General features: G+C 41.6%; 1 protein-coding gene across 12 annotated transcripts in view; it reads right to left on the bottom strand.

Moving 5' to 3' along the window:
* Positions 1-2,462: 2,462 nt before the first annotated feature.
* ARHGAP24 (Rho GTPase activating protein 24) overlaps positions 2,463-16,645 on the bottom strand; it is a 183,510-nt gene continuing 169,327 nt past the window's right edge. For 7 of the 12 annotated variants that reach the window (XM_053941803.1, XM_053941804.1, XM_053941799.1 and 4 more), the window contains 5 exons: positions 10,419-10,551; positions 9,582-9,655; positions 9,051-9,172; positions 5,453-6,524; positions 2,465-3,269 (listed from right to left, as the gene is read on the bottom strand). In XM_053941803.1, coding sequence (XP_053797778.1) covers positions 3,026-3,269; positions 5,453-6,524; positions 9,051-9,172; positions 9,582-9,655; positions 10,419-10,551 — 1,645 coding nt within the window. In that variant the 3' untranslated portion in view covers positions 2,465-3,025. Of the gene's footprint in view, positions 3,270-5,452; positions 6,525-9,050; positions 9,173-9,581; positions 9,656-10,418; positions 10,552-14,214; positions 14,293-16,645 lie in introns of those variants that run through there. The other 5 variants (XM_053941794.1, XM_053941792.1, XM_053941793.1 and 2 more) reach the window with 3 other exon arrangements.

Here is a 16,645-nt window from a genome sequence, read left to right as displayed (position 1 = left end):
GCACGAGGCAGAGGGTGACAATGTGCTGGAAGAGCTGAGCTGTTCTGCCATTCTCAGCTTGGAACTGGCTAGTGAAGTCATACAACAGCCTATTAACATGGGGAGCTCACAGACCTGTGAGAAAGAGCTGAACCCAAATTTATTAACCTTATTGATACTTGAAACTTAGTGCTCTCTTGCAGCAGGTAACACTGTTAGCTTGGCCTGAAATGACTTGACTCGTTTCATTACCCAAACGGTGATAAAACCAGTGGTCTCAGTTATATTCAGTACCTTAGCAGTTAAGAGTCCTAAGAACTGCCTTTATGAGATACACTGATCTACAAATGCACTGCATGAAATCCTTAACAGCTTTTTTTTCACAGCCTTCGGGCTCAGTCTTCATTAACCTTAATCTTGTGAATGAATCTTGCACCTTTCCACTGCACTGAATGAGAGGCAGTGTGGCTTTATCTTCTGGCCACTTGGCTCCATCAGCATGCCCTCCCCAGCAGATCACTTCACACACAGGCTGGACACGCTGAAGGGAACAGAGCAGCACCTGAGTTGTGGGCCACCTGGGAATGGTATAATCCAGCTGAGAAGTGACAAGTGTTAGATTCTGAACATAAGAAACATCAAGGACTTTGTGCTTTTCAAGAACTAGGACACTAACATAGAGCATGGAGATGACAATTTAAAGGACATAAATAAACTTTATCACCACAGCCTAAATGCTGCTGCAATCTCACGGGTGGAATGAGGTGCTTTGGATGGATCATGATGGGAATGGACGTCTGCTTTCAGTGGTATTTTCTAAGTTTGCTGTGTCTGCTCAAGTTCTCCCTCTGCATAGATGATTTGTGCAAGACAGTGAGGTGAAGTCTTGTTCTGGACTGCAAAGCAAGAAATTTGAGTGTCAGTGCTTAGCCGTATAACTGGAATTTGAACATTCTTTGAGGAACTGACTAAAATACCTTTCGAAACATGAAGGTAAGCTTCAAATGCAGGCAAAGTCAAGTTTCAAACAGACAAATCCTGCCTAACACAAGGTTTGATAGAAGTATTCACTACTATGTACATCTAGTGTAAAAAAAGGAATTCCAGTTAAGAAAATACTTAAGAGGCTTTGATGTCATGTCAACAGATGTCAGATACTGCTAGAATTGTGAAGCCTACTGCATCACTTATCAAGGTCTCTTATTCAATTTAAAAAAACCAGAATTAACATAGTAATCTGTTTCCTTCTCTCACCATTGTGGCTACATGTTGTGATTTCTGCTAACTGATGCAAAACATGCAAGATCATACCTTGATCTCTCCCTGTCTGACTTTTTTCTGATTTACACACAGATTGGAGGTGTACTGAACATATTTACAGCAATCAATACAACAACTGCCCTGACAGGACTTTGAACCTCACCATACACAAACAATGCATCCACAAGTGCTACATGTAATGCTCTGTATTTCTCTGAAATTGAAAACCTCATGTTTGCTTCCCAGTGTAATTCCCACACCCAATTAATACTTGTTTAATATCCATACTACAACCAAGAAGGTTCTTTGAAGACATCTGCATCATTCCTTTACAGCTGGAATTAAAATTGCAATATATTTAAGAGACACTAGAGGGAAGCCAAGATGTCTCAATAACCCTCTCTAATAATACTGCTTGCAGCCCTAAACCCTAAGTTAAAACCAAACATCCTTAACATGGCGTAGAAAATACAGGTTATACTTAATGTGTTTAAAGATGTCAAACAAATTATTAATTTACAGGATGGCTCTGCTGTTTCTTTTCCATTGGCACTCTGCATGCTGTGACACTCCAGGCTGTTCCCTCTAGGTGCTCCCTTGGTGATGCTGAAAGCCTGGAACTTTCACAGTTTTAACACTTGACAATAATCTCTTGAAGCATTCAGTGTGGTAACTCGCTAATATACACTGTAAATACAAGTGGTGAATATGTTTATGTGTTTTCTCTCTTATTTACTGTTTGTTGCCAGCTGCTCCAGTAACTTCTACCATGGACTTTTTTTTTTTTGTTATTTTTTTGATACCTATCACTCAATAAGGTTACCAGAATCCCCAGTTAAGCCTCCCTGTGTGTCCCTTCACCGGCACTACAGAAAAGGACTTACCTTCACCAGTGGGCAGAGGTTAGTCAGAGGCAAATATGGTCTGAACAACTGGTTTATATCCCTGTTCTGAACTGCAGTGATCAGACACAGGGTATACCAAAAACTCTCACATGATTAAGTTCTCCTTAAGTCCCCCTTTCCCCTCTCCCCAACTTCTTACTCTGTCACCCATGTTTGTTCCCAAACAAGCAGCTGTTTACCCCTCTGACACCGTCCCCAGTCTAGGCTGACTTCATATCCTCACTTGTTATTTAACAATAGGGGTCACCTGGAACTTTGTCCCCTGGCCATCAATTCTGAGAAAGCAGTATTGCTTTATTTTGCCCATGGCATACTTCAGTTTCTCAATCCTGCTGTCTGTTTGGAAGTGACGCAAATCAGGGCTACCATCCACACGTTTACCTTAACATATCTGTTTATCTTCACTCCCCAGCAAAAGGGGTAACAAAACAAAAACAAAACAAAACAAACAAAAAAAAAAAACGTTTGATATACAAAATAAGCTGATGATAACACAATGCCAAAAATAGCTTATTATGTTAAGTGCAAGGGAGAAAAGCCTTTATATAAAGCTTGATTGCAACAACATCTCAATTTACCAGTTTAAATACAAGACTTGCATTAAAATATTTCTTCAGATACATCTCTTGCTCTAAGGTGGTTTTTAAATTTATATACACATATCCAGTTGTAACACTTGACAGTAGTCTCATGAAGCATTCAAAGAGTATAACTTGGTAAGTACACACTGTAGATATGAGTGCTTAATGTATGTATGATTTCTTCCTTCAAGGGTTTCTAATGTTTTGTTGAGTACTAGCCTCAGACAGGTGACCAGCCACCTGATACAGTATAATACCCCCAAGCCCTTCCTCAAGTCCCACAGCCTATGTTTCCACAGCTCACTGGATCCAGATGGTGTTGCCTCTTTCTGGTCTGCGAGACTCCACTGTCAGTTCCCCAAAAGTAGAGAAAAACTGCTCCATTTCCTTCTGCAGCATATCATTCCTCTTCTCTGCATCCTCCTTCGCCCGCTCTGCGTTACGCATTTTGATTTCTACCATTGTGAACTTCTTCCGCTCTTGATCCAGCTCTTCATGCAGGGCCATCATTTCTGTCTCTAGGGTGAGATTTCTCTGCTCCAGGCTGCATGAAGGAAATAAAAGCAGACAGCTCCTGAGCAGCACTCCTCACTCACTCAATCAGAAATGCACACCACCAACAAATCCACGCATGTCTTTTCATTTCTAAGGCTTAGACTGAATTTCTGATGAGCATATCTACAAACCATGGCTTCATCCATGAACTGTTCTCACAGGGCCAGCTCTTTGGCAGCATGTTAAAAAAAATACCTTTGTCTCTTTGGTAGCTTATTTAGAAAACGCCTTTGAACAGCAAAAGGCACAGAAGCAAACAGCTCCATCTAATTCTCCAGGAGTAGGCTAACTATTCCCTTCACTTCCTGAAGTGTTGACACCCAGCTGCTGCTAGTTGCAGCAGTGTTACCTACAAGGTCAGAATAGTGCCCTGAATGCCTTTGCTTCACTGCTAATCTCCTTTCTTCAGCTGACCTGCCTGCTGTATCTATTTGCCAATATGGACCTGCATGTATCTGTAAATATGGCTGTCATGAAGTTCAGTAAAGTGAGGTCCTACACCTTTGTTATGGCAACCCCAGGCACACCTACAGGCTGGGCAGAGACTGAGAGCAGCCCTGCTGAGGAGGACTTGGGAGTGATGGTTGATGAAAAACTCAACATGAATTGGCGATGTGTGCCCACAGCCCAGAAAGCCAGTTGTATCCTGGGCTGCATCCAAAGTGTGGGCAGCAGGGTGAGGGAGGGGATTCTGCCCCCCTGCTCTGCTCTATTGAGAGCCCCACCTGGAGTGCTGTGTCCAGCTCTGGTGTCCTCAGCATAAGAAGGACATGGATGTGTTGGAGCAAGTCCATAAGAAGGACATGGATGTGTTGGACCAAGATCCAGAGGAGGATCTCTATATAACCTTCCCCAGGAGCCTGGGGAAGGTTATATAGAGATCTCATTGCCTTCCACTATCTGAAGGGGACCTACAGGGAACCTAGAGGGACCCCTCATCAGGAGGTGTAGTGATAGGACAATGGGGAATGGCTTCAGACTGCAAAAGAGTAGGTTTGATCAGAAGTTTGGAAGAAATTCTTTACTGTGATGGTGCTGAGACACTGGCACAGCTTGCCCAGAGAGGCTGTGGATGTCCCATCCCTGGCAGTGCTCCAATCCAGGCTGGATGGGCCTCTGAGCAATTTGGTGTAGTGGGAGGTGTCCCTGCCCATGGCAGGGGGTTGAAACTGGATGATTTTTAAGGTCCATTCCAACCCAAACCCTCCTATGATGTTAGTAGTACTAAACACAGTCAGCGCACACACTGAACTGTACATGAAGTGCTTTACTGCACTGCACACTATGCTGGAAATAGCGATGCAGGTTAAAGACTGCAACACTCTGTGTGCTGCACTTTGACTGGCAGCTGCTGTTGCCAGAAGCCCTCACACTGTGATCTATGACTTGCAGTGCCAGAGGTACCAGTGCACAGAGCTGCTGTGTAACAGAGGTGAGAACAGAAAGTCCCGAACAGCTTGAATGAAGAACCTTTATAACAAAGAGAGCACATCCAGCTCTGCACTGCTGAGTGCATTAATTAATGCTAAGCCCAGACTCTGAGGTTATTCACTGTCATTACAACCACCCACCGCAACCTTGCTCTTTATCAGCAGAGTCTGCACTATCTGTAGACAAAGACACATCCCTCCCTTGCCCTCTTCTAACAGGTCTGAGCTTTGAAGGAAAGGCTCAGCAGCAGAGCAAAGACACGAGGATGAGCAGAGGTAACTCCAAGATGCTGCACTTTCTCAAGAGGAATGAGGACTGCAAAGGAGTCCAGCAGTCCCCCCAGTCCCAAAAACTACAAGTAGAATATGCCACAACATTGCTTTCACTGAAAGGTAACACTCAGTTGCCTTTCTCTCGAGAATAGGCATAAGCTAATAGAAACACTGTGAGAGGCTACTGATTTTGTTAATTGGATTTCATACAGACACTCACAAGATTCTGGCTTTACTTTTGACACCAATAGAATAACATGTCACAGCCGTGGCAAACAACTGCTCTGAAAAGCCCTCCTCTGGATCACAGTATCACTGAAGCAACATCACCACTAAAAGATGACAGACCCATTGGCAAGCACCTAGTGGGTGACACAGTAGTGACTGCAGCTAGTGCAAGTCACAAGAGAAAAAACTTGGATTTACTCTGCAAAAAGCAGTCAGATGATAGAGCGCTGAACCATCTTACCTTTTTATCCTTGTCTCATATTCTAGTTTTTGCTTGGCCATTTCTTGCTTCAAGCTGGACACCAGGCTGTGCAAAGCACTGTGGTTGTTGGTACTGTTGGGCACAAACGTTTCACTGTTATCGCTGCTGCTGGTGGCTCGGCTGCTATGGCCCCCCACACTCCTCCTGTCACTTTTGTTCTCATAGTCACCTGGGTTAGAGAGGTCTTCGTGTGGTGGCCCATCCAGCACAGAGTCTTCGAAGTTACCCGCATAAAAGTCCTGCTCAGGGCAGGTGGTGGTGGATGAGCGACAGGAGTTGGAGTGCTCCGGGAGGGATATCTCGCACGAGGACGTGGACCAGGTGGCACTGTCCACGCTCTGTTTGTCATCAGAGTTCACCATAGAGAACTGCTGGTGGACATTGTCGTAGGTGGAAAGCCTGTTGTGCTGGCCTGACTCACCCACCGATGGCTCCCTCTGCTTGTTGTCCCTCAGAGTGACGTAGCCATTGGGCGCCCAGCCGGGGCTGCGGTTGCCGAGGGTGCTGCTGTGCCCGTCCGTGCTGGACACGCCCATGCGCATCCCTCCGTTCGGCACGCTCTGTGTCCCCATCTTGGTCACCGGCCCTTTCAGGGACGACGTTCTCCTGGTTTGCAGGGAGCAGTTTGGTACGGCCTGGCTCTTCTCCGGGCCCTCCACAGAGCTGCTGAAGGACCCGTTGGTGACTATGCCGCTACCTTTATTAAAAGCAGGATTTTTTTTCACCATGAGTGGCGGGCTCCTGGTGACATCTGGTTTCTGGATGCTGTTCCTGGGGCTATTTGTCTTGCTGCCTGGCAGAGCAGTCGGAGACTCACAGTCCATGCTTCCCCTTTGGGGAGACTCGGGTGTGTCCCAAGAGCAGCGCCTCACTGCTGTCTCCTTGGTATTGTTGTTCTCTTTGTTCTGTAGCTGCCCTGCAGCGGTTTTCTTCGGAATTTCATTGTTGTTGTTGCACACCTCAGGTCCCATCTGTGGGTCTATATCCTTGGGAAACAGCTCTTCGTGTTTGCTAATCATCACTGACATGAGCTGCTGGACTACTACTGTACCTGAATGGGGACATCAAGCACATGGTAGTGAATGGCCTGTTTTATTTAAGGCATAAATACATTTTATCTCCCAGATTCCACAAATACTTAGCAAACATTCAGCTTATACAAACATTGACACAATGCAGCCATCTGTGTAACACCCTGAACGTTTAACAAGGCTGAAGTGCCTCTTGGCTAGGGGGCCACATCAGCATTATCTCTTCCTTCCATCACACCAAGCCAGCAAGGCCTCACAGACCCCCTAAAAACAACGGGAACATTTGCAAAGAAGCTGTTACCATGACAGTAACTGCATCCCATGAAGACCACAGGAGGAGATAATGAGCAGAACATGGTAACATCATTCTATATGATGGCTTTCCACTCAATGTGGTGAATGTTTTAAAGCCAAAGTCTCATTCTGGCACAGCACTTTTGTTTGATAGTTTAACAGCAAATGGGCAGGCAAGGGATTTGCCCTGCTGGAACAGACATTTTAGTCTTCTGAAGCAAAACAGTGCAATAATGAGACAGAATTAATTTAATGTGAATGCATTTAACCACTCCGTGGTGAGACTATATGCAGCCAGAGAACTATGCCACATTACAGCACACTATGGAAGTAATGCAGGACCACAGCTTGCTGCTTCCTGTAATAGATGGCCACCTTTCCTCTGAAAGAACAGCCCCCCTGGTGTGCACACCACTTGACTGCACTGTGATTTACACACTAGCATTTAGAACTGGACTTGGCATGATAAACATGTGCAAGTCTATTTTGCTAAGCAGACCCACATTAAGGTTTATTAAGAATATTTCAGGAACAAGGTCAAGGTAGTTATAATAACCACCTCATTTTTAAACTGCTAAGAAGTTTTGAGAGGCATGCTGTGCTCTTCTAATCAATAAATGGCCACTGAGCAAAATCATTTCACACCAACTCTTTTATATCCCACCCTTCTAAAATACAAGTACCAAGAGTCAATTCAATGTGGGTACTCAGTATATTTTTTAGGTGTTCTCACTTGTTTGTTTGCTGAGGCAAAACGATACTTTAGAACTAGGCAGTAGGAAAATTCGCTTAGCTAATCCCCTGGCACACTTAGCTGCATTCCTTCTGAGAACATTACCTGTTGTGTGCAGAACTTTACTACAAACATTGCTTTGTCCTTAGGCAACTTTTATGACTGCATTTGATAGAAAAAAATTTCCCCGTGGCTGGAATTCTGAAGGAAATCTCTGCTGAATCAAACAAAACCAACTCCTCATCCCCATCATAAAGATATGGTTCCCCAGAGGTGCATGTTTTATTTTGAATGATTGTGCAAGAAAAGCACTCTGTATCTTCCAAAAGGCAAAGAGAAAAGACAAAGGATGGCCATGAGCACCAATCAATGTATAGTCTTTGTTCAAAGTCCCTATACATTTAAATATGTGTAGCCCAATTACAAATCAGCACTGTCTTATGTCAAATCTTATAGTAATGCTTAGAAGAGGTCATGGATCTGTTTAATCAAACCCATTTCTCAATAGTTGAAGAAGCGTTATGTGTTTTCCTACAGAGAATGTAGTATCCATCCCATTTCCTGCAACAGGCACCATCATTTTAATTCTAAGAGCTGTTGATAAGCAGGCTGGAGAGTTGCTCCAGACATTATTCACAGATTTCATACATGATTTGGAAATGCCATGTTTCTGTTCACAACAATATGGTCATTGTCATAAGAATTAAAAAGAAGGAGGAGAAAAAGTAAAGCTTCAGAAAAACAAGTGAATTAACAAATTATAGAGGGAATTGTATCTGGGAAGACAAAAAGCATCATACTCACAGGAAAAGAATAATTCCATACTCTATGAAATAAACTACAAACAGTGCATTTTTTAAATTATCAGTGCACAGTCTATGTACAGCCCTAATTTTCAAGAAAGCTGAGTAACTCCTCCACATTAAACAAAACATGTTTGATGGCAGAAAAGGCATCGTGCACTTCATGCAGAGTTAAAGTCACAAAGACTAAGACTAGAAGGAAGTCAGTCATAGGAGGACATTGTCACATTCATATTTTTGTCTTAATCACAGCAAAATGTTACAGCTGAACATGGCTGTAAGCTGAGAGCATGCAGCTGGTAAACTGATTCCTGCTGTTCAGGAAGGCATGTAATATACAACTGCCTCCTGGGGGTTCTACATGGGTCGCTGCAGTGTGAACCTGAGCTCTTCCTTGTCCTTGAGATCCACAGGTGAAATATTAACTGCACTCCAACTGCGTGTGCTGAGTAAGAACATGCCATGCTTGCAGAAAGTTTTGAGAGAGAAAGTCCATGTTTAGTGAAGCTTCCAAGGCAGAACAATCTCATGCAAAGTCTGTTTGCAACGCTGCACGTTTCAGTAACTTTCACACTAGCCTGCAAGATTTAACTCAAAAGCTCATTCAGGTTGAAAATTTCTGTCTCTATATAACATAGAACTTACTGCTCAGACTGCTATGTGTTGGTAATAAACCTAAAGACATTTTCTCTTACAAGTTATGTACATAAGCTCACCCTCCATGATAGTCAGAGGATCTTCCACTTTGGGGCGCAGGATGTTGGGGCCAAAAACTGTAGCCAGGTTTTGCACACTCATTTTGTTTACACCTGAATACGACTGGACTTCATCAAGGAACCTGTGGGGAAGAAAGAAGTCCTTAAGGAACGTGTAAGGAGGAAAATGAGGAAAAAAAAGTCAAATCATGTGATTGTTTCTTAACATAGTTTAAGTATTGCATTCCAAATGCAAACAAAGCCAATAATTGCAGTTAGAAATGGGAAAAACAACCTCCTATCAAGAGGATAAAATATATTCACTTGTACTTTCTTGCACTCCTTGCCTGATTATGAAAGAAAAGTCACAATCTTGATAGAGCAAATTACTAATTAGTCATGCAGTAAACCTACCATTTTAGTACCTTCCCTTGAGTTCTCCAGTCCTCCAAGTGTGAGTAATGTTTTTCCTTCAGGGCACATAGACAGACAGGTCTGTCTGTCAGCTCACACTTATAAATACCATTGTGATATTCCTGCAAGAACACTTACCTACAGATGTATTTCAGCAGATTGTAATTGACAGCTGGCAGGCTCTTCACTTGCTTCACCAGTTCTTTCAGGCCCTTTAAGAGGTTTAAGAAAAAATAAAGAGTGAGTAGGCACAGTTTTTAAATGTTTTATCAGAGATTAAAAAATAAAAATGTCAGCAATTTCAATTACAAGACAACAGACACCACTGAAACTGCAGCATTAAATACAGGTGGTGATCAGGAACAAACAGCTTGTAGAACCCATTTTGGATTAGGCCAATATGGATTAGCTTTGGAAAAAAATAAACAAGAAAATAAATATCTTGGTTTCATCATGTCTTTTCTTTTTCTTTCATTCTTTCTTTTTTTTTGACCAACAGCTCCATTCCTTCTGCTGATAACAAGGCTAAGCCTTCCAGGAACAGTTCTGGTTTGAACTAGCTGGCGTTTCCTACCAGAAACTACTTAGTTATTTTACCCAGTTCTGGTCCATATTAGATTATGACTAATAAATGACACCTGATATAACAGCAGGAGTTGAACAGCAATCATCATGACCCTTCCTCTTACAGTTCAGAGTCTAATCCATGAAAATATACATCTCTTCCATGCAAAATGGAAGCTATTGACTACAATGATGTTTACTTGATCTGACTTCAGTGACATGCAATAAATACAGCTAAGGTTATGCTACACACTTTTATTTAGAACTCCCAAGGACCCAGGTGACAACCATTTTCATACAAAACCTGCTTCAATTAACAGATGCTCATTTAAATTAGGACAACTGCCAGCTTCTCTGCTCCTGAAAACTGGAACAGCCTTTTATTTCACCGTACTTGAGTTACCAACTCACCGTTTCTTCCTCCTTGCTGAGCATTTTGGCACAGGAAAGAAAATCCTCGTATTTTGCATATGGTACAACTGGTTCTGGGAGCTCCCTTAGGTACAGCTTGAGCAGTGAAGCCACGGTGTGCACATCTGTGTTGCTGTTGGGGTGGAATACAAGAAGTCATTAATGTGAATGAGGATGATACTGTGAGACTGACAGGCTAAAACCTGCCACTTTTCCACTGCCACCCCACATTTTACTCATCAGCAATATATACATTTACAAGCCCTACCTGTAATCTGGTTTTTGTTGGATTTTTTTTTTTTTTTTCCTATAAAGAACTCAGAATACCCATGGGCATACATCTGTCAACTCTGGTGATTTATTACCATAAATAATTACACATAAGGCCCTGTTGCAGAGACAGGTATGGAGAAGATAGATCCTGCCTCTTGTTGACAAGCATCTCCCTTCAGACATGCAAAATTCATCCTAAATGACACTTTTCATTTTCACCTGAGCTAGAAATAGGCATTTACACACTGGAAATTTTTCTCCAACTAAAGACGGCCCCAGCTCCCAAAACATGCCCAGTGTGTCTCAATTCCATTTTATCACCACATCCTCTGTTTCCAGTATTCAAGAAGCAGGTTTTAAAGGAAACCATATATACCAGGTATTTAGTTGAAATCTACCTACTGGAATTACAGCTCTTTCCCTGACATGCATTTTTCCTATGGGATCCCACTAAATGACTACTGTGCCTTTTAGCTGTACTCTTACACTGAAAACCTGGATAGACTTAACACTCAGAACCACAAATCCCTGGGAAACGAATTTTAACTCTATCCTGTACCAGATAAGCTGAGGCACCAAACATAAAATGTCTGAATGCTTGTAGAACAGGTAATGTCACAGGGCCAACAGTCAAAGGCCTGATACAATATGTGCCTCCCATAACTGCATTTGCAGAAATTTCAGGGTTTTTTGGATACAGCTAGGAGGAGCCTCAGCTGTTTGTCAGGCACACTAGAAGTAACACAGGGAGAAGGATCACAATCACAAGTTCAGACACTGCAATCACACTTGCTTCAATCTTTCTGTGGTGTGTAAATTACGCTCTTGTTAACTTAGGGGTACTTATCTAAAAATAACTAAGTAGAAATTAGATGTAAGGCACAAGTTAGCATGAAGAAATCTCTCTTGCATTATGTCTGGCTCCATCCCTGGGTTTAGCTATTCAGGCACTTATTCAAATCCTTACTGGAATGTTCTACGTGCTTTCCCTGGCTCAGATAAAGAATTGTACTGCAAGCTGCTATCTTCCCCTCTGATTTCTGAAAAGTCACGGAAGGGGGCACTAAATTTTGCTCATTTCATTAATAAGAAACAGGAAATGCATACATATGCCTACAATGTGCATTATTATGTATTTTCTTTTTCTTTGAAGACTTCACACATGGAGTATTTTTTTAAACTCACAGTGTCTCAAAGGGAGCCATTGGTATTTGACACATTTAAGCTTTGCTAGAGGTATGTTAATCATTATTTTGGAATAATCTGTTAAAACAGTAATGGCTTTTACGAAGTTAAATCTTAACTGGAATGGTGGGAACAGCCTCAGAGTAATGTGGTATGGTATGTCAGAAGAAGAGAGATGATAAAGTACTGTATATGTTTTACTGTTCACCACCACCAAACTCCTCAAAATGAAACATTTCTAACTCCCAGCACAAATTCCAAAAAGTGTCTTCTAGATAAACTCTATAAAACACTAACGCAAACCCACATTTTTAAAGAAGGTTCAAATTCTAATCTCTTGATTGCAACCTTCTGTTGCAGAGTGCCTTGAATTCAAAACAGTGTTTACCTATCCCTCCCCTGCCCCCCATTTTGGATACATATACAACAAATGTGGGGAACTACTAGCATGAAACTAGGTATGACTGTAGTCTTTTATGAGATTTCAAATGCTAGCTCAGATTTGGCCTCTAACCTTTCTGCTCTGCCTAATCTCAACTCAGCATTAGTCGTCTTTCTGTAGATTTTATTATTATGGCTTTTTTTATTTAAACAAGGGAACTCCTCCCACCTTGCTGAAGGACTTAACCACATCTTTACAGAGTCTATTTGCATAAAACTGGAGAGGTCTTTCCAAAACACAAGAATCAAACAGGTTAAGTGAGGGAAATTACTGAAGAGCAATTAGAAGTTGGCACACAGGTCTCTCAGTAAGGGGATTACACAGTAACATCTTCCCTTCTTTATACTGCCAGGATCATGCTTCACGTAGCACGTAAGAATAATTTTACACCACTCCTTGCTGTGGAATACTTGTTCCTAGAGGACACAGCAGCTGAAGGATAAAAATGGCTGAAGAAGGGGACAGAAGCCTTGAAAATTAATGCAATTTCTAAACTTTCTTTTTTCGGTGTAAAGTGCTGTTAGGTTATCGCTGCGGGAGTAAGCTGAGTGCCAAAAACTGTGGGTCCACCATGGAAGAACTGAGAGAGAAATGGGGAGGCAAGATGCTGAGGAGGAAGGAGACTGGGAAGTGTTGCTCTCAAATTAACTTCCTGAAGCACACGCTGTATTTACAAGTATATAGAAAGGTGTTTTATAAAATGGGATTAGAAACCCAGGTCGCAATCAGCAAGACAGAGAGACACATATACAATATTTTAAACTGATTTTTCAATCATTATTTTCTACGGCAATACCACAGACTGCCACGAGATGGTGGGGTCGCAAAGTAAGACTTTGGAACATTTATTTTTTTTTCCCCTTAACTGTACTGGATCACTTCTTAAGATTTAATCTGTACAGAAATTACCATACAGATTTGGGCAGCACAAACAAAATAAACACAGCCTGCATACACAGACATACTGCTTGCCAAGCTCTTTTAAGAACTGCATTTTTAAATTCTGCTTTATCAACATTTAGACAAAAGCTAGCAACTTTTTTGAATGCAACTGTGGGTATAAAAATGTCGATATTTTTATAAATAATGTAACTAAAAAAAGTCTCTCAGAATCTGAGGCTTGTTTAGACCCTGCAACATAGTATTATTTTTTTCACCTTTTGCTTTAAATTACAGGGGAAAATTTTAAAATGGCAGACTCCAGTCCTAAAGCACCTGTGTTTTGGGTGTTTTAGTCCACAAATACCACTAAGCACTTTTCAGCCACAGAGGACAGCTGTAGGTTTCAGAGAAGTGCTGAACTGGAGGACTAGGAGCATTTATTTCCCTTTTTAGTCTGCAGTGTTCTATTGACAGTCTAAGTCAAACAACAGCACTTAGATTTCTGCCTTGAGGATAATTGATGCATTTTTCAAAACATGGATCTTTGCAGGCCTATGGAGGACCTTTTCCTCATGGACTTTTTTCAGTTACAACTGACCAGCTTAAGACAGGGCAGAATTCCCCCCTTGAGCACTGTCCTTGCCTACATTCCAGAATCATTACAGCTACAGAAATTTAATGATTATACCTATCGTCACATTTCTTTTGCTATCTGACTGTGCGGTATCAAAGTGTTTCATGATTACACGTTCATAATTAACATGATTAGAAGTATTCATTAATTTTTATTAAAACACAGGATGTCAATTCTGGCAGAAAATCCTCTGTTATCTAAATTGGAACAATTCCCATTAACTGAGGCACTTTCTCCAAGTGCACAATTACAAGCTTGAAAATGGGAATGACAAAGCACAAAGTGAGGAATTTAATGTAACACAAAAAGCATCAGCAAGCTGAGGAACAGCTATTTTGGCATGTTGTGGTGGGAGGTATGAGAAAGATGACTTATCTCACCGAAATACTAATACTGCATTCATGGTGGCATTTTCAAAGGAGCATGCCCCCATCTCCAGCACTGTTCACACACAGGCATGACAAATGCAAATGTGTCCCAGCCTCTCCTTAGTCATCATATTCAAAGCCCCATTCATCTGAACTTTGCCATTAATATCTCCCATGGCGTTGCTGTTTTGACAGCACTCTCCTTTGTGATACCACAGACACAGTGGAAGTGGCTGTCAGACCGATTACACTCCCCGGAGTTTTCCACTCTCTCTACCATAAACAATAAGCCTGAAGCCCAGCAGGTCACCAGAAATCCAGGCAGAACCCTCGCACCCAGAGCAGCAGACTGTGCTCGGAGAGCTGGAGTCAGCGCTTCAGAGCACAAAGCCAACAAGCCCCTCATAAACTCGCCGAGAGGAAGTATTAACAAGGCACGGTCACATTACAAGGAGATTAAAGCCGTGCCAAAAATAGCTCTAGATCATGACGGCACATAAAGAGTTTGCATGAAGAACAAACAGTAGGGAACAATAAACTGCGAGGCTATAATTCAATTTAGGAGTCCTGGTAATAAAACAAAGGAGAACATTACAGTTTGTGTACCAGTTTGATTTTGGGAGAGAGGCTTTGGTCCAGAAATTCAAAGGTCAGGTTAACTTAATGTGCTATGTGATTTTTCTTCCTCTGTGTGGGTATCTTCAAAGCATTACTCTATATAATTTTCCTACATAATGTAGAGATCTAGTACAAGCACTCCTGTGCCTCATTTAAGTACCAGATTAAATTTTGCCTACACCTTGTGAAATATATATGAAAGTATTTACCAGTCTGGCTCTAGTATAAGTTAACAACTGATTTCTATTCTTGTTTTTTTTGTTAGACAGAGAAATAAACTAAACCTATCCTGCTCCTTTGTCCTAGTGCTCACCATTTTTACAAAGCATGCTACCTTCCACAGTCCACAAGGAATAGTGAAGACTGGCAGATTCTATTTTCAAGTTGGGTACCAACTGCAGTAAGTGTAACAGCAGCCAATTTATGCAGGTTTATACAGGCTTTAAAAACAGCAATGAAGACAGCAATTTAGGACAAGGAAAAAGACAAACTCTATGGGGAAGGATGTTAAAAATTACTTCAAAAAATACAGATCCTTAAAGAGACACAAGTGCTTTCAGGTAAGGTGGGCAGAGGTCTAAGAAACAGCTGGGTTTCCTCTAGGAAAAAGATCAACCAGCTCCACTGAATATACTGGTAATTATTTTCTCAATAGATTTTTCAGAAAAACTGTTAAGTTTCTCCAAAATTTTTCAGGGATTGACAGCATATGTAAAAACATGGAAACCCACAATAAATAACCCACCTGTTCTTGTTTATTGGAAGAGAAAGCCACAAATGTTGCAACCCGGACAAGAATGCTTGAAAAAACCACTCTCTCAGACCTTACACATAGTAATAAAATGTCATCCTTTCTTAAAGGTGACCATGGGTCTCTAAGAAATCATTGGTCACTGGCAAATGAAATATGTGGCTGCCTTTTTTTTTTTTTTTTTTTTTTAATCAGAGCTGACAAACCAACCATTTCTGAAACTGAAATTCATGCAAAGTAACTACAAATGTTCATTCACTGCCAGTAGTGAAACACCCTGAGGACACTATACCCAACTGAAAACACAACAGGACACCAATTATACTGATTTAATGACCCTTGCATCACACTAGATATGTCTCCTAATGTGTATTTAATTGCTAGACTAGGTCTTTAAGTTGTGCCACATGCAAAGGTTATTTCTTTTAGCTGGTTAGAATAAGGGCTGGAATTGGAAAGGACATGGAAGTGGGTCCAGAGGCATAGCTGATGAGCAGATTGAGAGGATCAGGGAAGAAAGTCTGGAACCAGCAGAAACAAACAGGGACTTTCACAGGCCTAAGGCCATTTATGTTTGGCAGGAACAAGCTTTAGAGTAAAGACTTAATTTCACATAAAAAAGTGGAGTTTAAGGGATTACTGCACTTTGCCAGTAGGAAGGCATATGAAACCCCTTCTTTGTGGGAAACTATTTGCTTCTAAACAAATTCTTATGTACAGGCTTGGATCTGAAAAACAAAGAACAATTTTTACATCCAGTGTTTTCTGCTTGCCATCTGCACAGTGCCAATGCAGACTGCAGCCCAAATGAGACATGTCCCATTTCCAGCATGCACCAAAGTTTTAAAACATTCTTTTAAAATTTTTCTCCCCTTTTGCAGGAGAAACAGAATTGTGCATGTACTCCTTCTCACCTCATCCTTGTCACTGTCTTATTCTGCTTCAACAATCCCAGTGAATAAATGTATAGGAACATAGCAGTTTTACATTTTGGATTATTTGGCTCCAGTGAATAAGCATTTGCCAGCTATCACACACTACCAACTTAGGTACCTTTTTCTCAGCTGATTGCAA

The sequence above is a fragment of the Vidua chalybeata genome, chromosome 4, assembly GCF_026979565.1.
Source record: "Vidua chalybeata isolate OUT-0048 chromosome 4, bVidCha1 merged haplotype, whole genome shotgun sequence".
Classification (NCBI taxonomy): domain Eukaryota; kingdom Metazoa; phylum Chordata; class Aves; order Passeriformes; family Viduidae; genus Vidua; species Vidua chalybeata.
Note: the sequence above shows the minus strand (reverse complement) of the source record. Positions and strands in the feature narration are given on the sequence as shown.